This window comes from Antedon bifida, chromosome 4 (assembly GCF_963402885.1).
Source record: "Antedon bifida chromosome 4, ecAntBifi1.1, whole genome shotgun sequence".
NCBI lineage: Eukaryota > Metazoa > Echinodermata > Crinoidea > Comatulida > Antedonidae > Antedon > Antedon bifida.
The window spans coordinates 5,916,822-5,942,884 of record NC_136229.1 but is presented as its reverse complement, the minus strand read 5'-3'; the positions used below and the strand labels follow the sequence as shown (position 1 = coordinate 5,942,884).

At 32.7% G+C, this 26,063-nt stretch overlaps 2 protein-coding genes across 7 annotated transcripts; one reads left to right on the top strand and one right to left on the bottom strand.

The window, feature by feature from the left end:
• Window positions 1-3: 3 nt before the first annotated feature.
• LOC144841311 (calaxin-like) lies at window positions 4-11,090 on the top strand. Of its 2 annotated transcripts, XM_078697603.1 has the most exons (7): window positions 4-178; window positions 527-679; window positions 1,417-1,521; window positions 1,981-2,132; window positions 2,632-2,736; window positions 3,671-3,747; window positions 10,929-11,090. In XM_078697603.1, the coding sequence occupies exons 1-6, from the start codon at window positions 103-105 to the stop codon at window positions 3,740-3,742; spliced, it is 663 nt and encodes a 220-aa protein (XP_078553729.1). In that variant the 5' UTR covers window positions 4-102; the 3' UTR covers window positions 3,743-3,747; window positions 10,929-11,090. The 2 variants fall into 2 exon arrangements, with proteins under 2 accessions (XP_078553729.1, XP_078553730.1); XM_078697604.1 differs by lacking the exon at window positions 3,671-3,747.
• LOC144841314 (UPF0538 protein C2orf76 homolog) lies at window positions 10,966-24,385 on the bottom strand. Of its 5 annotated transcripts, XR_013612010.1 has the most exons (6): window positions 24,296-24,381; window positions 23,529-23,683; window positions 21,617-21,705; window positions 20,340-20,421; window positions 12,313-12,840; window positions 12,212-12,227 (listed from the first exon to the last, which is right to left on the bottom strand). XR_013612010.1 is itself a non-coding variant. In XM_078697608.1 (5 exons), the coding sequence occupies exons 2-5, from the start codon at window positions 23,671-23,673 to the stop codon at window positions 12,764-12,766; spliced, it is 393 nt and encodes a 130-aa protein (XP_078553734.1). In that variant the 5' UTR covers window positions 23,674-23,690; window positions 24,300-24,385; the 3' UTR covers window positions 10,966-12,763. The 5 variants fall into 5 exon arrangements, 4 of the variants coding, with proteins under 4 accessions (XP_078553734.1, XP_078553733.1, XP_078553735.1 ...); XM_078697608.1 differs by having other exon boundaries at window positions 10,966-12,840; window positions 23,529-23,690; window positions 24,300-24,385; XM_078697607.1 differs by having other exon boundaries at window positions 10,966-12,840.
• Window positions 24,386-26,063: the final 1,678 nt, after the last annotated feature.

The window sequence follows — 26,063 nt, the reverse complement described above, 5'->3', positions numbered from 1 at the left end:
GGGATAGAAACCGCTTGACGACGAACAACAACACAAATATATCACACAATTATTGTTTGAAATCATCGTTAATATCACTATTTATACAATTTTAACGCAAACATGATATCAGTTAGACACAGACAACAAGTACAGCAGCAGGATGCTGAGTTATTGCTTAGAATGAAACAAACACATTGTAAGTAAAGTACGCTATATGTTTGGCTATCTATTCTAGGCCTAGGCCTAGGCCTAGCCTATATATTAAATATTATAGGCCTAGCCTAGGCCTAACGCTAAGTAGGCCGCCTATGTCTAGTTTTAGGTAGGACCAGGCCTAGCTAGGCCACCTACCTATAGTAGCTAGGCCTAGTAGTAGTAGTAGTAGGCTAGTAGGCCAAGCTAGTACGTAGTAGTACTAGGCCTAGCCCTATATAGTAGCTAGACTCAGTCAGTACAACAGTTCAGTCAGTAAATAGTAGGCCCTAGGCTAGGTGTGCAATAAACATTACATTCATAATTGTTAATTTTCCTTTTTACTCTTTAGTTTCAGAAGATGAGTGCAAGGCTTTAGTGAATAAATTCAAGTTTATGACCAAGGATAACAAAGTTGCCAGACAAGACAAACTTGATAGGTCACAGTTCCACGAAGTTCTTCAATCAACATTTAAAATGACCGATGATATGATTATGGATCGACGTAAGAGAACGTTCATCGGTTTCCACTGAACATCCACACGCAGCAAGCACAAAAAAAATCCCTGAATTGTGACGCGAAAAATGATTTTTTATAAAAGCTCCATGTTTGAATTCGCTATAGTTGTTCCATGGTCAACTTTTTCAATTCTTGTGCGAATATCTTCAAATTGACACATGTTGTTTTGCGTGTGGATGCTCAGTGGGCTTTAAACAATTTTAACTATAATTTTTTCTATGAAATGCCAATGCATAAAATTAAATTTCTTGTAAAAATTGATTTAATTAAGTTGGGGACTTCATGATGTAGAAATTATGTTCATAGCCAATATGTTGACTCAATGAAATAATTTTTTTCAATCTATCAATACTGTACTAAAAACTGCTTATGAACCATATTGTTGATATAACAATAACATCTACAAATAACAGTAATTATGTACTCTACAATAATAGGCTGAAAACACTAACAATAAAGTATGAACAATTTCTAGAAAACTAAATAATTCTTTGATTTCCTATATACATAGATATATATATATATATATAGAATATATACATATTTGACAGAGACATATTAATTATTATCCTAGTAGAAAATAGTGCATGAGAAACTTATAAATATTACTGTTAGTAGGTATTATTTCAAAGGGAGAAATTACTGACCTAGTATCTAAAATGTTACCAGCTTTTAGCCAACTTTGCTAAATTTATTGTTAATATTACATCTTGCTTTCGTAGTTATGCGGGCCTTTGACAAAGATTCAGACAGTTGCGTCAATTTATCCGAATGGATCATTGGATTGTCAGTTTTTCTGAGGGGTTCAGAGGAAGAACAGGTTAAATGTAAGTTCAGCTCAATGTACATCCTTAAAATTTTTATCAGAAAATAAAATCCAAGCATGATGTAACAGGTTTGTTATGGCTCCTGGGCGCAGTATTTTTAAGGCAGAAATCATGAATAATCTGACCTATTTCCTAAAATAACTGAACCTACCCTCTAAATGATCATCAGGCTTCATTGGTTGTCAGATCCAAAAGTTCATTGTTTGTCTACAAAACATTGGCCTAAGACGACTAGGCTAGTGTACTGCTTTCCCTTTTTATCTGGTGAAATCAATTGTTGCAGGCGACCATTGTACTGCCTAGTTGAGTCCAAGGAGGCTTTTTGTTATCATTTGATAAGCATTCTAATATAGACATTCACCTGCGTCATCAAAACTATGCTATCTCTGCTCGCAGCTACTCGCATTTTCTAGTTTATAAAACACTTCAACTAAGTATTTCAAACATTTTTTTTGTTAGTTTGTTTCGAAGTTTATGATTTAAATGGTGATGGTTTCATATCAAAAGAGGAAATGTTTCATCTACTGAAGAACTCGCTTGTTAAACAGCCGAACGAGGAAGACCCAGACGAAGGTGTCCGAGAACTTGTTGACATCAGTATTAAAAAGATGGTACTGTAATGTATCTCGCATTATTATTACCATATAATTATTATTAAAGATGTATTGTCCCTTAAAATCATTAAAAATAAAAATTTATAAAATCACACTTTGAATAGACTGTTTTGCAGTTTTAATGAAGTTATTCAATTTCATTGGAAAAAAATGAACACAAATTATGATTTCACTTACAAACAGATAACAAAACTCATTGTCTGAAAATACAATTTGACTATTTTTTGCTTTAAATTACAGGTTTTTTTCAGGTAAATAATTTGTTGATGATCCAATTTTTTGTCAAAGTGAATAACAATGTGACACAAAAAGGCATTTCAACAACAAAATATTTTTTTAGGGGGACAATATCTTTAAGTAGGTCATGTAGAAATGTATATTGGTTTTGAAGAAAACTGTTTTCATTAGCACATTGCAAAAATGAGTATTCTTTCAGTCTTAACACATGGGGAAAAATCATATACATTTTTTAAAAAATGGTTAAATTTCTTTATAGGACATTGACCGTGATGGCCGTATATCTTTACAAGATTTCCAAGCCGCTGTAAAGGAAGAGTCTCTTTTATTGGAGGCGTTTGGTCAGTGTCTCCCTGCACCGGAGGTAAAGGCTATTAAATTTACATTTTACTATTATTATTAAAATTTATTTTCATCTTTGTGTTGTTTTATTCTTGTCGATCCAGACAATAACCAAAATTGATAATTTACCACTACAATGTAGAGTGAGTAAAATGTGTTAAGCTCTGTCTACACTATCAAACTAGTTTGACAAAAAAAATGTGCCCAAATGTGGTAGTGATATGCCCAAATATGGTAGTGTTATGACATCATCAGGTCCATATATGGGCATGTCACATCTTGTTGTCACATGAAGTTTGATAGTGTGGACAGGGCTTTAGCTTTAATTCATCTGAAGTAAAGGCAGTGTAAAAACATGCTTGATTGTGTTGCTTAAAGCCTAGTCCCTAAAAAGTCTTTGCCCTGATGTTTAAGCTTATTCAGACTGGAAATTTTGCATGTGTTTGTAAATTGGTAATTTGAGCTATGATAATTCAAATTGTGCTATTATCATTGGCTGTGCTTTCTATATTTTACACATGAGACTAGAGTAGGGCCCCTTCTTTCGGAAACCCCTATTTAGGGGACACCTCTACTATATTAAGTGGACACTTTCCCGTGAAACTAACAAGGGGAAAATATGTTTTAACACTACCACCAACCTATATTCAGAGCACACCTCTATTAAGGGGATACTTTGTTTGGTCCTTAGAGTGTCCCCTTAATAGAGGTTCTACTGTAATTTGTCAGTGTTTATTCAATGGCTATCAGAATATGCCATTGGAACATTGATTGTGCCTGACCATTAAAATTCAATCATTTAAGATAATTTCTTGGGTAGTAATAGCATTTTAATATTTAAAAATATTCTATAGCCCCCTCTATTTTTTAAAGTTAAGTACAAGCGTAGTAACCACATAAACTTTCCTTTTCATATTTAATTTTTAAATGACTAAAAAAATTACCATAATTTTCAGCTTGCAATAGCATTTGTTGAAAAAGCATTCAGCGTACCGGATCACCGAGGGCGGTACAACCAGCTATATTAAGAAAGGTTTTTTTTATTTCTCTGCACATTATATATTAATGGTCGCATTTTCATTCATCTAATCAGTGTAGTGTTTGTAATTTGGAAAGAGTGAAATTCAATTAATGGTTACTATATCTAATATTAATGTATATAGTAGTATGCTTTTGCTTGCTTGGGTAGCAGTACAGTAACTAAATAATGTACCGGTATTAAAGAATGTGAAGACCATTGTCATAGTAATCTAAAAATTAAATTTAAACTATTCTGTTATTGTTAATTTTGAAGTATTAAGTTTCTAGTACAATAAATGTTTACTTCCAATTTTGCAATATAAAATGCTAAATCATAAAAAAGCCTTCCTCTAAAGCTCTGTCTACACTATCAAACTAGTCCGACAAAAAAAGTGTGATGTGCCCAAATACATGCCAACATCTGAAGTTAAAAAAACGGAGGTATTTTTTTTTCTCGGTCAACAGCGCTCTCTGTTTATTATCTAGAGGTAAGGAGTGCAGTGTGTGATGTTACAAGTGGTATCGCGTTGGGGCTACAGTATGTGAGGGGAATCCCCTGTCCGTTCAGAACTAAATCAGAAAATTATTACCACAAATGGTTGTACAATGGCTTAAATATCATAATTTTGCTTGTGTGTAATCCGTTTTGTTATATATTTTAATGCAGAAAACCACACATATACATCAAAATTCAGTTATCTTTGTAATCCGGGAGAAAATGTGGAAAAACGAGTCTAAAATACCGGAGTCTCCCGGCCAACAATTGCATGTATGCAAATATGGTAGTAATATGCCCAAATATGATATGACATCATCATGTCCATATATGGGCACATCACTTTTTTTGTCACATAAAATTTGATAATGTAGACAGAGCTTAATTTTCATAACCTACCCTAATCATGGAGGAATTTAAATAATTCTCCCATGCCCTAATCCATCGTAACAATTTTTTTTTTCAAATTATTTATATTCTCTAGTCAATTTTGATAATACTTCAAAAGAGTTTTAATTTATATTTTTTGTATTACTTTTATTTGGCATGGGCAGTGGTAGTGAAAGATGTTTTTCAACTCATTCCTAGAATTTAGCAATGACATATTGGAACATACAAGATTAGCTTTGCATGCCTTATATGAGTTTTGCATGGTTATGGTGAATGTTCCTATTTATACATATACATCATAATAGTATAATTAGGTATCCCAATGAAGCGGATTTTCGTTAAGGCGATTTTAACACGTTCGTGAAATTTCAAAAAGTGACATGTCTTTGAAGTTAAAAATAAACTATTTCTTATGTAGCCATGTGAATAAAATTTATATGTCTAGAAAGATCTTGTTTAAGAGTTTATTTATATATATTTTTAATCTATGTTTATTAAATATTTTAATAGAAAACGCGAGTTAAAAAGAGGTACAAAAGCCGGCGAGCCGAAATCCGCGCGCTAAAAATAACTTCGGAAAACACCTACCCATTTTCAAAACACGATCGCTCGGCGACCATAATAGGTGGTGGAGTAATTTTTGTTGCATGTTATCAGGCTTTAAATACTCTTTATTTTGATATGTAAATCGGTTATTATTATTATGTACATCCGCCTCAAATGTCAATTTTTCCGATAAAAATTAAATGTTTGAGTCTTTCTCATTATCAAAATCTGGGGAATTTAGTATTGAATTGAAGCTAATTTATATTTCTGTTTGATAAACTACATTGTTTTATTTGTCTTTGCGTGGTCGTCGTGCGAAGAGACCAACAAGACCAACCACTTAAAAAAATAATCCCTATCGAAAATAAAAGTATTTACCATTTTCCTTGCAGGGGGGTTTCAGTTCTCAGCTTATTACTAAATTACCGACGCCCAGGCAATTTGCATGGTATGCATGTATTAGCGCGTTAAATTATGATTGGATACCCCCGCAGTGGACTGTTCCATTTTCGGAACAAGTCTTTACTGCACACACGAGGCATGGCGAAGAATGTCGCTTCTCGTGGAATATTTGCTTCGAAACGTCAATTTTACCTATTTATTAAAGTATTTAATAAGTGGAGTATTTATCAAGCTACTATATAAAGCAAGTACGTTAGGAATAAATGTACCGAAGGAATTTAAGAAGCTTTAAATTTGCTATGCAGCGGCCGTAACCCATTCTATGTAGGCGGCCGAAAGGCGCTTTTGACAGGGTTGCCGTTATATGTATACGCTGTATCATGGCCTAAACTTGATTCCGTATTTCAATATAAAGTGCACCTTACGTTTAGAATATTTGAAAAGGAAATAAAATTAAACATACTAATATATACTATTGAAGTAATTACTTAGTTAAATTTGAAATTCGTCTGCTTTCCTCCCGATATTTCGTCGGCAGAATTTATATTAGTGGTGTTAGGCTTTAGGCCTATAAACTTAAACTTGTAGGCGCGGCCGAGTTTACGCCCGGAATGGAATCGAACGCATAATAAGCAAGGGCTTAATTCTAATTTTTAGCGGTTCGAAAATCAATTAAAATAATATTTATGATTATAATTAAAAATTTAAATTCTAGAATTATAAAAAAATGTATACTTACGAAAAATAATATTTAAAAAAAAAGAGACAATAGCCACACAGTTTTTTAACACTATATATATTTTTTTACATTTTAACATTTTTTAACAATATTTATGTTGTATTTCAGAAATACCTACCCGTCAATATAAATAATCTTACTAAAATACATATTACATTCTATGCAATGCAAAAAAAAAGAAGTCAATTCATACACTGGTTCAAAAGTTACGAATCATTTAAAGACAGGAACTTTTTGGGCATTTTTGAGACATTTGGAAAAAATTAGCGCAAAAAGCCCTAAGACTAATTTTGGAGGCCGATATCTCAAAAAAAAATTTTGAGGACCCCCCCAAAAAAAATAGTCTTGTACAACTCTGTGGTATCTATGGGTTTAGCAAAAATTAGAACTTTCAAGTTATTAATATAAAAGTTATAACCCTTCAAAAATGGTTCCAAATATAATTGGAAAAAATGCCATTTTTCAACCAAAAATCATTGTTTTTTGGCAACTTCAACGGACGATAACTTTTGAATGGATAATCCGATTTCAATCATTTAAATTGCAAAAGTTTATGTTCAGTAAGTTCCTTTTGATTAACTGAAAGAAAAAGTACCATCATTAATTTGAAATTTTACATTGGGATACCTAGTATAATTACAATATATATAGAATATTATAATAAATACTCATATTTTCATACCAATAATTTTTCATTTCAATTACTATTTAATCTATACAATATTAAATCATTATTACCATCATTTCTTAAAACATTTTAATAATATATTTTGGTTTTGAATGTTGAACAAGTAAACATTGGTTGAAGTTTTATCATGTGACAAGGTTATTTTTTAGACTTTATTTTTTTGCATGAATCTATTTTCTCCAATAAAATAGCATTGGTAACTTTATTCCATTCAATGATAAAGTGATATTCAATGGCCATTTTGTTTTTTTAAATGAAATATTCCCTCAATCAACACACTATTACAGATGCTATAGCATGGTGAATGGTTCCTTTTATCTTAATTTCTCTGAATCAGTCCGAGAGCATGTCACACCAACATCGGGCTGGCATATCATCATCATTTTGCACTACAGAAAATATGAACAAGATATTAATGTAATATGCATGTCTGCACGGTGCACTGCTTGCTAGAATGAAAACATAATGGTTTTCTATATCAAGAGTAATGATATACAAAATAATGAATGTTTATGAGTGCGATGGTACAAATATTTTATTGTTTGAAGGTTTGCATAGCGAAATCAAATGTTGATATAAAGTTTGCGGTACACCACATGTATTAGTTCTGAAAATGATTCTCACTCCTGAGGGCGATCAAAGCATATTGATCGAAACATCGAGAAACTCAACAGTTCTTTTCAGAACAAATACACGTGGTGTACCGCAAACTTTATATCAACAAATATTTTAGTTAGGTGGAAGATGAAATTCTATTTTCACGGCAAAGCTCAGGAGAAAATAGAATTTTATATTTCACTGAATGAAGATATTGGATTTCACACCGATTTTTTTTCGGAACCCAAGAAGATTTTTTTTGTTTAAAAGTAGTACGTACTATTGCACGCCATGTGACTCACAATTGCCCGATTGATAGGGTTTGTCATTTCCACATTGAATTAGGAATCAATGGATATTATATATCATAGAAATCTAGAATGGGTACTGTATTTTCACAGTACCATAATAAATAGGCCTACAATATCAGCTATCACCAATAAAAGACACTTCAACATAAAACACTGTACCCACCTGTGTCAGTGTACTATGTTCCATCCCTGTAACAATTTAATACTTTATCGTATACATGTGTATTAAATTTTACTTAATACCAGGACAAGGTAATTAGGAAGGTATCCAAGTAGAGTTTGCACCCAAGGCCTTTACAAACCACTCATCCTTATACAAATCCACAACAAATCCTATTTAATTTACTTTTTCAAGCTAAATGAACATAGAACAAACGGATATGTGCATTTTACCCAATTACACATATTTTAAAAATTATTAATTTTCGTAGAATGTTTACGATTTTGGCAAAAATATTAGCTATGATAGGGATCTGCAATGATAGGGATTTTCCGATTTATAGTCTTGTTTGAGATTGATTAAAAAGCAGTTTATGTAGCACGCAATTTTTATAGGAATCTGTAACAAAATCCTACCTGCTTTACATTTTCAAGATAAACAAACAGAACGATTGTATGATGATAGTGATACCTAATTTAAATATTTAAAAGATTTTAAATTTTGTTATAATAATAATATTAGCTATAATAAGAATATACAGTCTTAATATTTGAGACTGATTAAACATAGAATGGATGTATGATACATAAGATACATATTTAGAAGATTTTTAATTTTGTTAGAATGTTGATGATTTTGGCACTATGATATCAGCCATAATAAGAATATGCAGTCTTAATATTTAAGACTGATTAAACATAGAACAGATGTATGATATCTAATTTAAATATTTAAAAGATTTTTAATTTTGTTAGAATGTTGATTTGTGCACTATAATATTAGTTATACATTCTTAATAGTTTGATTAAAAAGCAGTTTCTGTATCATACTACCATGCAAATTACATTAAGAATCCTTAACAAATCTCTTAACATAGTCAAAACTGACGTGTTCAAGATACCTAATATTAGGGATAACGATGTAAAATTAAAAGTTAATATTTTTCAAACAAATTATACATTGGCTGTTAGTATTTTGTATCAATATTATAATAAAGAAAGAATTATGAAAATATGACTTGTAGTTTTCGAAATATAGGGTTTAAAACATCGTCGAAAATGATCGTTTTTAGCCACGAACGATGTAAACAAATTGCGCCCTCAGTCGACAATTGTATGAACTAGTCATTTTTCGTAAAAATAATTAAATAAAATCACGGTTTTAAGTAATATAATTTGTATATCAACATTGTAAAATTCAATAAAATATGATATTACTTATTTATTATATAAAAAAAAGTGTTAATTTAACTTCATTCGAAGAATTTCAATGCATTATTTTCACGTGTAATTGGACAGGCCTTAGACCATGTGACTTCACGGCACTCGCGAGAAAATTATTCCGCTGTGTGTTGATTCGCGTCAACCAATCAAAGGGCGAGAATCCAAAATCGTTCAACCGTGAGACCTGCGGAGCGGTCGAATGCAGAGGTTTGATTGGCTTGCAATGACATCATACCACAAAATGGCGTTTTTGTAGTTGAGCCTCTCGGAATTTTCCAAAAATTATTTTAAAAATGGACAAAACGGATATTTTTCATGGTATATGGGTTGTTACTATGAAATATTCGAATCATAAAGGCCTCATATCGGGATAAAACTGTTTTTTTAGCACTTAAAATTAATATTTTTCTTAGTAACAAGCACATGGTATGTGGAACTATATTATCTTGGTGTAGGAATAAAAAACATTTTGAGGTCATAAGAGGCTCAACTACAAAAATAAGGTTGAAAATGGTAGGTCATTGAGCCTTCCGAGGGTTTCGTAGTAAACAAAGTCTATACGCGCTAGGCGATAACGATCTTTTAACCACTATATTCACATTTTTGGTTGAATGAAATGGAAATAAATAATACTTTATCTTATAGATTAATAGGTAAATAAATATTTACTCAAAAGGATATTTTCGTAATTAATTTATTTTCAGAATAATTACCTAATAAAAAGTGTTTACCAAAGTAAAAAAACACCGCGTCAATGACATTGCGCGCATAGTAACGTGCGCGCTGTTTAATCGTGGTAATGAAAATGGAGTCAGCTCTCGGTATCCCTACTAATATGGCATATTCAAAAGATTAATAATTTTCGTAGAATTTTTAAGATTTTGGCAATAATATTAGCCATGATAGGGATCTGTATAAAAATACATCCTATACGATGACAATTACTTTCAAATTTGATTACTTTACCGGCGGGACAATTAGGCCACATTTTAGAGCATGAATTGCATGGATTTTCAGATGGAAGTGTAATGTCATGAGGTTGAAAAATACGAAAAAATATGAAAAATGTATAATAACTTGTATTCCTGTGGGTCTTTGGCATCCAGCCTTGCTTATGTCTCTATGATTTATTTCGGTTACTGTACAGGCGAATATTGTAGTTGCATATCTAGAAATATATTTTTACAAGAAATTAGTTTTAATTTATTTAGACAATTGGATCAATAAAAAGATGTATGGTTAACATGTTTACTATTTTTTCTCATGATTTTTTCAGAAATATTATACACTGTTCCTCTTGAGGAAAAAACCATGCTCAATGTTTTATTTATATACATTATCCATTTAGTTTTCTGGCATCCAACACACCATTTTCGTTTTTTCTGAAATAGAGACAGTTCAATGCTACTTTAAATTCTATTTAGACTTTTTTTTGTTTTTTTTTATAGTATTTTAAACAAAGTAAAAAGTGTTAGCTTGTCGAGCATCATCCACACAGTTTTTGCACATTTGTTATAGATATTGTACTATCAAATTCTAGTTTTTCAATTTCAAGACTTTTATTTTCAGTAGTTTAGTAATTTAGATTGTGATTAATAAAAAGGTAAACATTAATATTAATGTACTTTTATCCATTTTTCAGACAAAGAAGAAATTTGAAGCATTGTTTGAATCCAAAGTATGAGATGAAGAAGATCAAAAACATTTATTCTTGCACAGATCTAAACAAAAATGAATTATTGTACATACATGCTTCAATAATACAATCTGATATTAAAATATTTATTATTATTATTATTGACAATTGCTTATACTACATTAGTGTTATTTCAAATGTAAATAGAGTTGACAGTAGAAATTCCCAAAATTGGACACCTTTTTTCTGAAGTCTGGTTTTTAAAAGGTGTTTAGTCGGCAGGAATTTGGAACATTTAAGACCCATAAAAAGGCTGGTTTTTAGTTAGTTGATTGACAGCCAAAGATCTCAAAGATACGTGAAGATCACAACATTTATTCCTGGTACAGTATATGCCCCTGAAATTATAGGATTTTAAGCACTGCATGATTAAGCATTGAAACTTATTAAATAATAAATTATCAATAATAATGCAATTATTCATATTCGATTGGGAACTTTCGTAGTCAACATAAAGATTCGTTGAGTACTTTTTGTATTTGAATGGTACATTGTAAACGGATTGTTCTCAACAGAAAATCATTCAAATAGAAAATGTTAACAACGCAAGCTTCTTAACGCTTAAAATACTCCGTTAAATAAGTACTTAATGGAAAAACTACTCTCAAAGTCCCAATCAAATATGACAAATTTTGGTATGATAGGTGGTACATGGTGCATATGTTCAGGTGGTGTCTTAAAGTATATCAGGTTCTGCTATATCTTCATTTCACCAATGATTTGAGTACTGTAGGCTTACTATACTTCATTTGCACAACAACCAGTTCACAACCAAACTTTACTAGCTATTAAATAAAAAGGCTTGCATTTTTGTTTCATCCATATTTTGTTTTCTATTGTATATAAATTTCCATAAATAACAATATTGTACAAAACCTTAATACTTTATTATTTCAACAATTATTATTACAATTCTATCAGAAATGTGTAATGTTTTACAGTTTAAAATGTATGATAAAATAGTTCATAAAATGTTACTGTTTTTCTCCAATTCCAGTCATCTTCTGTAAAAAGATTTTCTGAATAAAACAATAGATTTAAATTTTAATTTTTTTGTGATCAGGCAATCTCCTACTTGTGTACGATATGTTTTTAATGGTTATAGTGAACACTGCAAGTAGACCAAAAGGGCTAGATACAGACATCTTCTAATGCCTACACTGCAAGATGTATACTATGTTGGTATAAAGATGATAGTTGTAGCCACAGTGGTTAGATACAGACATCTATCAATAAATACCTACACTCCAAGATGTATTTTGGTATAAAGACCATAGTTGTATGTAGTGTCCAGACCACAGTGGCTAGATGCATATGCATCAATAAGCACCTACACTGCATAGATGTATGTTGGTAGGCTAGTGTAAAGACCACATGTGTTCTAGATGCAGATATCTATCAATATGCCTTCACTCCAATAGATTTTAGTATGGCATAAAGACCACAGTTATAGATAACAGGTAGACCACATGGGCTCTAGATGCAGATACATATCAATTTATACCTAATGCCTACACTCTAATAGAGGTACAGTATGTTGGTAATAGACCAGATCTGTAGTGAACGAGTACATCATAAGGGCAAGATGTAGGCATTGCCAATACCTGTATATTTCACCTTAGAACCTTATTTGAATACTTGAGTAGATGGTTAAAATTGAACATGTTTAAACTTGGCAGGCAAACGAGAGTGGCTAGATACACATTTTGTGGTGACCCAAAGCTACACTTCAAACCTTTACTTTGCCATTCAGTATATTATTTCCAGGCCTAACACACAGGTTACCAATCGCACACTGGGTTACTTTGATACTTTCTATAATCATCCATCTTGAAAAAGGATATCTCTGTTTCATGCCCTATAAGATAATAATAGCAACAAATTAGTATTGAGTTGGAGATGGGTGGGGGTAAACCTTAGCAAGCGAGTTCCTAATAAGGATAATTCGGATTGTGAGTGTCTCCTGCATGATGCAATGACTTGGGATCATGCTTCTTATTTGGTGAAAATATGTGGGTCTAAAATAGCAGCAAGACCAATTAAGATGTTATTAACACAAACACTCTGGAATTTAAAGCAAAGAAGGGCTAACTGTTTTGTTCCTTTAGCAAGGATTGATATTGGAACATATCACTGGGGCTTGCAATCTGTGAAGCAGGGCCGTAGCCACCAGTACGGTTGGTAAGGTTTCAACCTGACCACTTTTTCACAGAGACCTTTGACAACCCTATGGCCACACACCTCAACACTTTCTTTCTCGTGGCTACAGCACTGTGAAGTGCCAACACTGCTCAACTATATACAAGAACGAAGATGCAATGGTATTGCAATCTAAGAAGGGTTTAGCAGTGTTAAACTTGCTACACAGTAACATGTCCCTGTTGGGAATGTAAATAAAGAAGGTCCAGCACCGCTCAAATAGCAAATCTTGCATTAGCACATGGACCCTTGGGAATGTACCAGCAACGTACCACTTGATACATTTCATAGCTTAAAGGCACAGACTAAAATCGCATTTTGTGGAATGTTTATAAGAGCACCAAAGGTCAGTGGAATTGGGCCAGTGACCATTGGTGTGTTTTGACGGTTGGTAATAGGATGTCTTCACAGTTGTCATAATCTATACAAAGTTGGCTCATAACAGCTGGACAGTTGACACTATAATAAAACCTAGATATCATTTCAAACCTTGTCACACATCAATCTCAAGTTTGGTTATTAATAAATCTTTTTAACACATATCACTTTGCTATTTTGGCAAATCTTCCAGACAACCAAATGTCATTTGGAAAATTAAATCACTGGTAACAGGCGTTAAAAATAACATCATTTAAATTATTTAAAAAGTTTACTTTTTAATAAATTCCCTATGTTTTAAATAATAATTTATTTATTTTATTTTATTGAAACCAACAGCGATAATTACCGCCACTAACAGGTTTGATACAAACAAAGCCAGGACTGTTTAAAGCACCTTGATTAGTCCTAACATTGATCAAGGGTTTCTCTCGTCCAGTGCCCACCTTGACCAGAGGTCTGAGGCAGATACTAGATGCATGGGCTGCCATAAGAGTCAGCAGTGCTGATTTCAAATGCCTAACGAGACCCCAGCTCCGTATACAGCACCCGCTATTCCCAGATGGTCTCCCATCCAAGCTTTAACCAGGCCCAACGTCGCTTAACTTCGGTGATCTGACGAGAACCGGTGTTTCAACGTGGTAAGAACCGGTGTTTCAACGTGGTAGTACTTAGTCCTTTAACCCAACAATGGAATGGTGTTTCCTCCAAACAGTTGGAAATTTCTCCATGGTGAATATTTTACTACCTTATTTTTCTTGCATATTATTATATATCAATTGAAAAATAGAAAGAACACACAGTAAAAATGTATGGTTTTTTTTATGCTAGTTTAAAAATTCAAGTTCACAAAATTACCATTGAAAACTGAAACCCAGCCCCTTTGTAATAAAAAAACACCTTATTACTCTAGGCAGTACATACTGGAAATATGCCACCCTCACTTCAAATACTGTAAGCAATATAATTAAGGCTTATAGGACATCAGCGGTACACTAACACAGGTTTAACAATAACTGTCTACCGTAGAGGCTCTAAATACCCAACTACCCTAGGCAGCACTGAAAATATACCACCCACCTACCTTAAACTATGTTCAACTTTGGCACAGTTTGAGGCCCTACACATTATACAATTTACGCTACAGTTCGTGTACTCGTGCTGGGCTAGCAACTCACCATTAATCAACAGTCACCATGTTCTCATAAAATGTTATCATTTATTGGCAATTATGTACTAAATGACTTGATTGACTAAATTCAGTCTCAAATAGCTTGGTTTACATTATGTTTATAATATTTCAGAGATACTGATACTAAACAAAGTAGAAAAAAGTCAATTCTGCTGTCCCCGGTTTCTATGTCACCTGATGAAAAGGGCTTAGTTGTAGTGTTAATATTACACCTCATACTGGCCCAATTTTTGCGCCGCTCTTTTAGGCATTTATATTCAAGAGAACGGAAGGATTAGGACGCAGTTACCATGCGGTATCTTATAGTTTACTACAGCTGAAAAAAAATTGGTATTTGGAAACTCGGACTGGACATGCGCACACCCCAAAGCACGTCTGGGAAAAGAGAGTCTATGAACTGATAAATATTGAGATGCATGTAGAAAGTAGTTATCGTGAGATGAGCAGCGTTTTTTGTAAGAAATATTTCTTGTTTAATATTGGTGTCCCTTTCAATATGGTAATGTATATTTACAACACCACACCAAAGTATTTTACTTGGATAACTTTAAATACTGTAGGCTCCATTTCTAATATTTTACGGTTACCACAGTGGGCACATTTTGAGCATTACAAGTTAATCAGATAAATTGGAACCTAAACTGTTCATTCCTGCCACCAATAAATTTCACTTGTAATTCAGAACATTAAACTTAATTATATTATCTTAAAAAGCATCAAATTGATTCCATATTCTGATAAAATTGAACCAAACCTCATTTTAAGTGCATGCTCATCAAATTGATCACAAAATATAAAAACATTTTGTTACAGTTGTTAGTTCAGTAGAAAATTCAATATGTATAAATTTCAATACCAACAGCAGGGGATTGCAAGTAGGGGTGTGAATTTTAATTTTTTTTTATTGAACAGACGATAATAACAACATTAGTATCATGTTTGTCTGTATATGATTACATGCGTATCCAGTGAGCAAAAGGTCGCGCAGGGGTCACAAAGCAGGACCGCATTGTTTCCGGCAGCTTTTGGACAGGTAATTAACCCATTTCAACCAAGATGTTTAACTGCCCAGGGTAGAGACCCCCTAAAACGACTGAAGCAAAGACAAGATCGAGAACTTGTTAGGTGAAACCATTAGTATTGACCAACAACATTCCACAGAATTAAGCACATACTCAGCCAGGCTAGGCTTATTAAGACATTAATAAAAATGTTTATGCAGGACAGTTATGTAATCTAAACCCCTCCGTGCAATACATCTTGTAATGTATATCTCATTTTAGTCAGACAGTAGACACAAGTCCACCTATGGTTTGTCTAACATGTTTATGCTACACTTTACCAGACCTCCCAAGTCTTTAGGCTTACCCCTGAGTTCAGGATTTATAGTTTATCTTCGACACTTTCAACACATATTAAATTATTATTATATTTTCTACCGCAAATTGTTCATAATTCACCGAAAAAGACCTCTTGCCTATTATTTTTCCTTATGCTCTATTGTATATTTGTGATTGCAAAAACTATGAGGTCTCACTCTCAGATGTATAAAACCACTGATCTTTTCAAGACCTCCTCCAACATCTACCTTCCCCCCACACCCCATAACACACACAGCATGTTTTGTTGAAGAATAACATTCGTCCATATTCAATAAATAACCAAACGCTCTCAATAGTTAAGTTCCTCCAGCACTCAATGAACTTCTCTCAGAGGCTCAGGCTCAAGTTCTGCCTTATAATTTGACTGAATTGTGGCAAACTCCGAATTTGGATTGGAGAATCACTGGGAAAAGTACCAAAAGCCCTAAACCCAAAATTGTTATTTGCAAACCATGCGATAGCTGTAACGATCATCAGAAATATTTTCTATAGCATTAAGGAGGCTCATGAAACTTTTTAAACATAAAACTGGTATTAATAAATCATCGTATACTTTACATTATTATTATAATCTAATTACTAGAATACTGTACTGCAATAATTTGGAAAAAAGCCAGTTAAAAACTTGGACAAGTGTACTCAACTTTGACCTCGTTATAACTTTTTGCGGTTAGATGTAAAAGTGCAAATGGTCGCTAAGGATCGTAACGGAAGCTTTGATGTTTGCGAAATATGTTCTTCATATTTATGTTTAAGGTCACAAAATAGTACAGAATTCTGACCAATGATGTTTATCAAATCATCTTGTCCTGAAATATTTAAATAACATATATCAATTTGATAATATCATTGTAATCATGATCATTTGTATCGTCTTATTTATATGAAATAGCGTAATGCCAAAAAATGAGATTATCTTACAGAATTAAAAAGTTGGTCGTTACCGATATAAAAAATATATATTCATATGAAGACCTAAACTATATTTATTGTAAATTATAAACAACATTTATTTTTTTTTTTCATTTTTTTTTAATTGTGAAACATTATTTAATAAGATAAATATTTATTGATAATTTAACATTGAAATATTATTGGATTAAACATTAAAGTTTATTTTTGAGATTTGCTTATAAACACATAAATTAGGGCTATATTTTAATATATAATGTAACTTTAACTTCAAACGTTATTGAAAAGTTCAACATAAGGTCAACTCATTGTTTAACCCTGTAGATATAAAAATGTTAAAAAATAATGATATAATGATGTAATCAGCACCAGCCTGCTAGGCCGTCGTCCAGTTTTAAAATTAACCATGTTTTATAAGGTCATTGAATGTAGCCTCGACGAGAATAAAATATCGCCAAAGATGTGGAATTGCGGGGCGGCTTCCTGACGCGAACATAAAAGCTACATAATTTGTAGCAATGACTTGATATATGATATTGTTTTTATTTTAATATTTGTCTGAAAATGTGAACAGACGCAATAATTTAAACTTAACGTAACTAATGTAAATAATAAATCACGACATTGGGAAAAAATTATCTTAAGTTTGAAAACTATGAGAATAAGTTGCAATTGGAAAATAGTCAATGAGTTGACATCAATTTAAAATGAGATTTTCTTAAATACTATTGGTAGTGGTAGATGTCCATTTTACCAACTATAATAAGAAATTGTGCCATGTCACTAGAGGGAAATAAAAGAAAAATAATGCATTATCTGATATCTAGTGAAACTAAAAATAACAATAACAAAACAATTTGTTCATCCCAAAAACAAATTTAAAGTTTCAAAGAACAAAATTATAGCCAAAAAATGTAACTTCTTTGATTACCTTTACAAATTAAATTATCCCCTTTTTATTACTTGAATATGTAAGGTTAAATGCATAATAGCAATATTACACAACTGTGATAAAATACATAATTAATGAGGCTTTCCAATTGGACGGTAGATTGTATACCAAGTCATAAATAATATTACATAATTGCTATAAATATAATTAATGAAGCTCTTTCATTGGTCAATAAGACGCTATAGCTTATTAAATATTTAAATTCAATATTTTAATGAGGTTCAGGCCCTCTTTTATTTTGAAAATCTGTATAAAATAATGGAATAAGGTATAACTCAGACCATCTTTTTTTTAAATATCAATGTATAGGTTTATTACCAAAATCTGTATAAAATAATTTATTAAGGTATAACTGAATAAGCACGTCCTATTGGTCAATGAAAAGTAGACATTGACTAGGCCTATTTAAATATTACATGGATATAAATAATAAAATAATTTAATGGCTCTCCTAGTGGTGAACATAATATAGAATGATTGGCCTTGATATGTCACTATATTACATATGGCCACAAAACAATCTTCTAACCTATTTACCGAATACTACATTCCTGCGATCGAAGCTGACACATTTTTGACCATGTCCAATATATTAGCTACAGCGACGGTGCGCAACATATCCGATTATTCAAACACATAGACTGCCTGTCAAATCAAAAGTTCAATGTTGGAAATAATTATGCGAGCATGTGAAAATGTCTGGTAAGCCTGATCAATTGAAATAACTAAGTTTACTTGGGCAATATAGGAGTTTAGTAAAACAGCAAACACTGTATTGATTTTTATTCTAATGAGGTCACTTAGTTTAGTTGTCTTGGGTCGTTATTCTACTGCGTTACTGCAGTAACCACATTTTTTTACTGCATTAGCATACGATTTTATTCTGTTTCAGTGTAGACGTAAGGCAGTCATTATAATAAACAGTGTGTACTATTACATAAAAACCTACATAAACAAGTTAAAAGGCAAACAAAAAAACTGTAGTAGAATAATTTTGACACAATCAATCCATGATCCCTATTTCAGAACATTTAAAAATAAATGAATAATAAAATACTTTGGTCATCAAACATTCATGTATTACATCATTAAAGAAACCATAAATTTAATTGGATGTTTATGGTATGGCCTTTGACCTTGTGATACATTTTCGCATTCGTTGGAGCGGAAAATCAGAAGCGGACACGATGTTGTGGAATAATTTAGACCACGTAAACCAGATTGCTAAGCACTTGGGTCCAATAAAATGTTAAAATTATTTAACTTACATAAAGTCACATTTCTGCACGCAACATTTGAGATCGCTACAAACTTGGCCAATGTCCCCCCAGAAGGACACCGCTGCCCTTCATACGTACAGGTTCATATGAAAGAATGCAATTAGAAAACTTCATTCTCCCAGCAAGGGGCAAAGCTACAGTAATTAGGAATATAAATCAAGCTCCACACGGCCAGTGCTACTTTTCATAACATTCTTAAACAAGGTGGACATATGCTAAATCTAGAAAGCGCTCTTTCTTTCAATAAATTTACTTTGCTGAAAAGTTAATAAATACGAGAATTCTTTTCTTCATACTGATATCGGCACAAGTTCAAAAGTTTAAATTGCTGATGTTGATAAATATTGTTTCCCGAATGACACCTTTCGTTGTCGTGACACGACACTAAACTACACACCTATCGAGTAGATAAGTAATTTTGCACAACATGCTGAGAAACATGGGTCAATGACTATACAATGAATACACATTTATATAGTAGTGTATATCTTCAGCTTTGCGAATTCATACCAATATCATGGGCTGTCTATGATTTCTGTCTATTTTATATTCTATTTTTGTAATGGAGTACTGCGAAAAAACCAAGTTCTTGGGGCACATTTATACATTTGCTTCTCTTCTTGTTTTTTTTTGTATGATTTGTATATGGATGTACTATCCGAAATAAAGAAATGAATGAATGAATTTGTTTCTATAGGTTGGGAAAAAAGCAATCTTGAATAACAAATAGAAAACAGAAGCATTAGCCTAAATCTATTTCTACTATCAAACAAGTTTTACAAAAAAAGTGTGATATGCCTAAATATGGTAGAGATATGCCTAAATACTGTATGGTAGTGATATGACATCATCATGTTCATATATGGCCATATCATATTTTGTTGTCACAAAGTTTGATAGGGTAAACAGAGCTTTAAAGTCTTGTCTACACTTACTTTATGTGACAAAAAAATGTGCCCATATATGGACATGACGATGTCATAGCACTACCATATTTGGGCATATCACTACCATATTTGGGCACATCACACTTTTTTTGTCAAAAAAGACTATATTAAATACCTATTCCACATTCCAGCAGCGTCTTCTCTTCCTCCATCATAAGAAGCTCATCATTCTCAATATTTATTGTCGGATCACTTGTCTATGATAAAAAAAATAAGTATTTTATTCTGTCATTGGCTTTTATAATATAACTAAATTGGGAAATGAGGTCAGAGAAATTAATTAATTTGGGTGTTTCGTCGCTGTACCTGCTCTACCACGAATGAAAGCGTTTTAGAATATTTTGGATGACATCATCACCTCCACTTCCAAATCACGCTACTGACAGGAGTGGTAGAATGAAGCAATTGCAACCCTTGCAAATCTTGTTCTGCTCGGGCTGGATGAAAGACTATAATTGTATGTGCCTCATTGTATATTATTATCGATTTTTTGGATGGCTGCATGCGAATGCAGGGCTTTAAATCTGTTGTTGGGAATGTTTTAAAATAAATCTCTGTGAAGGAATTTTAGGCCGATTGGCCTGACCCTACACTCCTCCACCTAAAACATCATCTTACATTATAGATTAAAGTCGAACAACACGCCATGCTCTAAATAGACATGCCAGTGTTTCGGCTAAAGCTAGGCCACCAATCCTCTAGACAACAGAGGCTAAGGCAGACCATAACACAGGGGTGACCTCTTGTTTTGTAATGTGGTCTGTACTTGGATTTATGACTGTAACACAATGTAATACATCAGGGAAAACAATGTTCGAATGTTATGCATGGCTATTTATACCTCAAATGACCAGAAAAATAATGTCATTATTCAGGCTATTAATAACAAAGTTTTATTAGAAGTTATTTCAAAAGGGGTACAGTATAGTATTTTTTTTTTATATAATTAAAATTGGCTCATGTGTTGAGTTACTGTGGACATCAAAAGATCACGCCATATCTTCTACCAATTGCAACACATGAATGTTGCACTTTATACATTCCAAAAGATGATTAAAAATAGGCTCATTGTTGGTCCAAAGTGTTGATAGGTCATTGGCAATTCCCATAAAACAATCTAATACAAATAGAGTGCATATCTAAATACTTTTCAACAATCAAGGAGCGAATCCAGGGAGTTATTAAACGGGGCAGCGGTCTGTAAGAAATATTAATATCAAAAAGTAGTTCATAGTTTAATTTTAGCTGTCAAACAGAGGGAGGCGTACTCCTACACTTGGGATCTGCCGTTGGTAAGGCACAATCAGAGTGGGCACACCAGCACTTGCCATTGTGATTGGTGTCAGTCACTGGATTGGACACACGATACTGTTTTATTAATGAGTTCTTTACCTTTGAGCCATGTGCCTTATGTTGTATCTTCATTGAATCAAAGCCATATTTGCGAAATGGTGGAAGTAAACCTGGTCGTGTTAAAATATCTATTTTTATAAAAAAAAAAAAAGGTGTTAAAATAAAATCTTAAAAACAAGAGTACTCTCTCTTAGTCTTAGTATTCTAAAGCTCTGTCTACACTACCAAACTTTGTGACAAAAAATGTCATGTGCTCATATATGGACATGATGACGTCATACGACTACGATATTTGGGAATACCGCTACCATATTTGGGCATATCACTACCATATTTGGGCAATTCACATTTTTTTTAAAATTCAAATGAAAATCCTATCCTATCTAAGGTATCATTGTGAATAAGCACCCACAAGTGTTTACGATCATACTGGCACAGGGTACTGTACAAGGAGAAACGCACCTTTAAACTCTACCAAATGTTTTGCTAATACTACAGTGCTTATCACTATTATTAATACTATGGAGTATAAGCAGGCAACAATTAATTGCAACACTGCGGTAGAGAAGATCACCTTAAGTTAGCTACCTACACCAAAGTGTTGTTAAGACAGTGCTTAATACTAGATAGTACTAGCTTACTAAAAACAAGGTTACAAAATAGTACACAGATGTTACTAAATCCTATATGTATCCTATTCCCATCCTTTGCCTTAGTTTCCTGGCTTTAATTTTCTACAAAACGCAACCCAAGTGATTTACCATTCGATTAGAGGTTCGGGGTTAAAATGCGATCACTGGAAAAGCCGTCTTAACATGAGAGGGTCGAGGCGGAAGCGAAATAGAAGCAACTTATGAGAAACACTCACGAGTCAGTTCACAAATTTGCTGTTCGTTGGTTTATGCAAAATTGTTTTTTAATATTGAAATTAAGTATTTTTCATGGTGGCCTTGACAATTTTGTTGAGAGTACAGTATGCCATATGTACAGTACATGCCTATTACTTGCTCCTGGCAAGATGAAATGTAAAACGTACTTTTAAGAACTTTTGCCGAATAAATATTATTATTATTATTATGTAGTATAATCCCAGTATGTATTTATTAGTATTTGGGAATATGTTTATTTTATATTTGTGTTATGAAAAAAAAAAAATGAAAAAAAATATGTACTTTCTGTATTTCACAATTGGTACAGAGCTTTAGTAAAAAATCATTTCTTTACGGAACTCTTGGATACTGTACACCAAACTGTTAAAACTGTAATACAGTATTTGTTGTGATACTGTTGACCTCAAGAAGCTGGATGAAGAGAGGTCGTAGGTGGAGGGGGAGTGAATAGTTTGCACAAGATTTACATACATTAGCTAATAACACATGTAAAAATATGTAACATTTCATTGTCATACTTTAGTTACATTAAATGTTTCATAATTTACAAATATGCACAACTGTTCATGCAAATTGGAATTCATAACTAATTTATCATGGAGTCTAGTCAAACGATCTTCTTTGCGGCAATATATTTTCTTTTAGTGCAAGTTGTGTCGTTAATTGCCAACTCATTCACCTGTTAGAGCGGTCAATTTGTGCCCACGCGTATCACATGTAACACATTTGACATATTCTTAATTTCATCAGTTGCTACAAATTAATAATTTAACAAATGTTATGTTTTCTATTATCCAATCGATCTCCCCAACTATCAAAAGCACACTGCAAATTTTAGAGTATACGGTACAATAACAATATGTCAATCTTATACAGCGCTTAATGCAAAGCCTCTAAGCGCTTCACATTATTACCCCAGTCATGTTTTAGAAACACGTCTGAAAACCCTACAGTAGCTCATCTAATCAAATGTCTCTGAGCTGCCTATTCTATATGTATTTCACTCTTTCTTTCTGAGAACTTAATTTTTGGTTTCTGAAATTTGATAATGCTTACTGTACCTGATTTTACTAAAACAATGAAATTTTTAACGGTCATGTTGAGATCAACATCTTTGAAGATGACTGGCTTGATGTTACGATGTTCAAACGATCGGATTAGACGTACCGTCAAGATGACAGATGGTATACTTTGCTCGTCAGCCATACCCCATACCCTCCTTACTTAAAAAAGAAAGAACAATTTTAATTAGTTGTCTTTCAAAACTGAATGGTGAAATATTGTTTTTCCGGTCTTCAAATCGAATCAAATAAAAAAAATTATTTCTTTACTTTTACTCCAAATTTGAGATGCAGAAAGTATTTATGGTTGGTTGATTGATACCGCATCTCACATCCCTGCATTACCACTTCAAAAGCTCCAATTACGAGCGAAAATTAACATTTTGTCGTTTTTGCAGTTGCCAGTATTTTCATAATATAATTATGCATCATACAGTATCTTTTACTTACAGAGTACATGCATAAACTAGCATCATATCTAACTCTAGGCCTAGAGAACCGTGGCTAGGCTTAGTTTTATGGCGACCTGGCATAGCAAGCCTGGGCCAGGCCTATATCTAGCCTAGCTAGTACAGTACTTAGCTAGTACACTATAGGCCTAGCCTAGCTAGCTAGCCTTTATTAGACCGACCCTACCTACTATTATACTACCTAGCTAGAAGCACAGCTAGCCTAGCTAGAGGCTAGGCCTATGTTGGTAGTAGGAAGGCCTAGCCCCGAATATGGGACACCGAAACACAATACTTAAACCAAAATGTAATTGTTACATACTAAAAAATTATAGAGAAAAAAACATTTTAAGTCTGAAATAAACAACGGCCATATTGTGACATGTGTGTTTATTTCGGCGAAATGACCTAGTAAGGTTCTGGCATAATCTATTTTATTATAGGGGAGTAAGTTTAGATTGTGTACAACCTTTGATCAATTATTTAACTTATATATTATACAACAATTGTAATGAACATTAAAATGTTTATTATTATTGTGTATCTAATTTTGTATATTTCGACAATAAATTATTCTATAGTATTATTTAATAAAACAAAATATTCCCTACAAACTAATAAACTGTTCTGCTTAACTTCCCACTTCACTTTTTGCGGTGTGGTCGTGTTGAATTGCAATTGCATGCTGCTGATTCTTCGTGAGTTACCGTACCTAGGCCTAGGTTAGGCCTATCAATAACAAATAACATGACTTTTGTATTGTTTAAGCACATGATTTATACAATTTGGTTATTGTGGAGCTAAAGTAGAAGTCGAAAAAAAAAATTACAATATCTGCAACACTGACGACAGTTCATACGTCACGGGCCCATCCTCACGACGAGGATCATCATGGATGATCATCACGTTCCTCCTCCTCCACAATCATGATGATTTAGCCTAGGCCTAGCCTAGGCCCACCAAGCCAAGGCCCCCTACTATCTAGCCAGGATAGATAGAACTAACCAGTTAGCAGGACTTAGCCCGAGTTTAATACTTGTTGACTTTTTGGGCTTTGGTGGAGCTGAGTTGACTGTGGCTTAAATGGTTTGATCAAATTCCATAAACTAGGCTATGCTATTGGCATTGAATTGCCATTTATAATTTTAAATTTTCTATTGGTTGGCGTGGTTGTGTAAATTTGTATTTTCTATTAATTAAGCACCATTGAGTTTGGCAATAATATATTGGATGTGGTGGGTATTGTATTTATTAATTAGTATTATCGCGTCGATGCTTGAAATTCAAATTCTATTTCTTTGTATTTTTCTTCCAGATTTTTCCTCAACACAGAGTAAATAACACTGAAATACAGAAAATGGTGAATACAGTCTTCTCTTCAATATTTTTTTTTTCAGGAAGTTGGTTAAAAATAAAATATATTTACTTTTCCTGTCTTGATTACCTTGACTGTTATAGACTATATAATGCCAAATAGAAATATTGTATTTATTCGATTAAACGCCCTGCTTAAAATATTCTTGTTAATTTATTTTTTTTTAATGACAAAAAAAAAAATAATTTTTTGATAAAATCATAACATTCGAATTCTCGCAAGCGTACAAGAACAATTTGATTTCATTAAATTGTTTTTTTTAAAGTTGAAAATATTTTCATGTTTTAAAGAGTCAAGTTTATTTTAAAAAGGTAGCATAAATCAGAATGTTGATGGCCTATTGAAATATAGTACATAAGAAAAAAAAAACCTGCCCTCCCTCCCATGAAATTTATTCAGAGGTTGATCAATATACAGTATATAAAAAAAGATATTTTTGGCCTAAACTTATGGTTTGGGAGTTCATCTTCGTAATCTTATATGTTTTGAACTTGATGTGATGGTTTTTTTCCAATATTTCCAAAAAGATGTGTTTTAAAATTGTTTGTTGTTGGCTTACATTAAAGACACTTTCCCTGCAATTTTTGACATGCACTACCTAAGTAGCTTGACTTACGATGAATGCCCTCTTCATGGACGGCCTTCTTAAGCCTAGCTAGGCTTTGTTTTGTATTATCGTAATAGACTTGTATAATAACTATTTATTTTTAC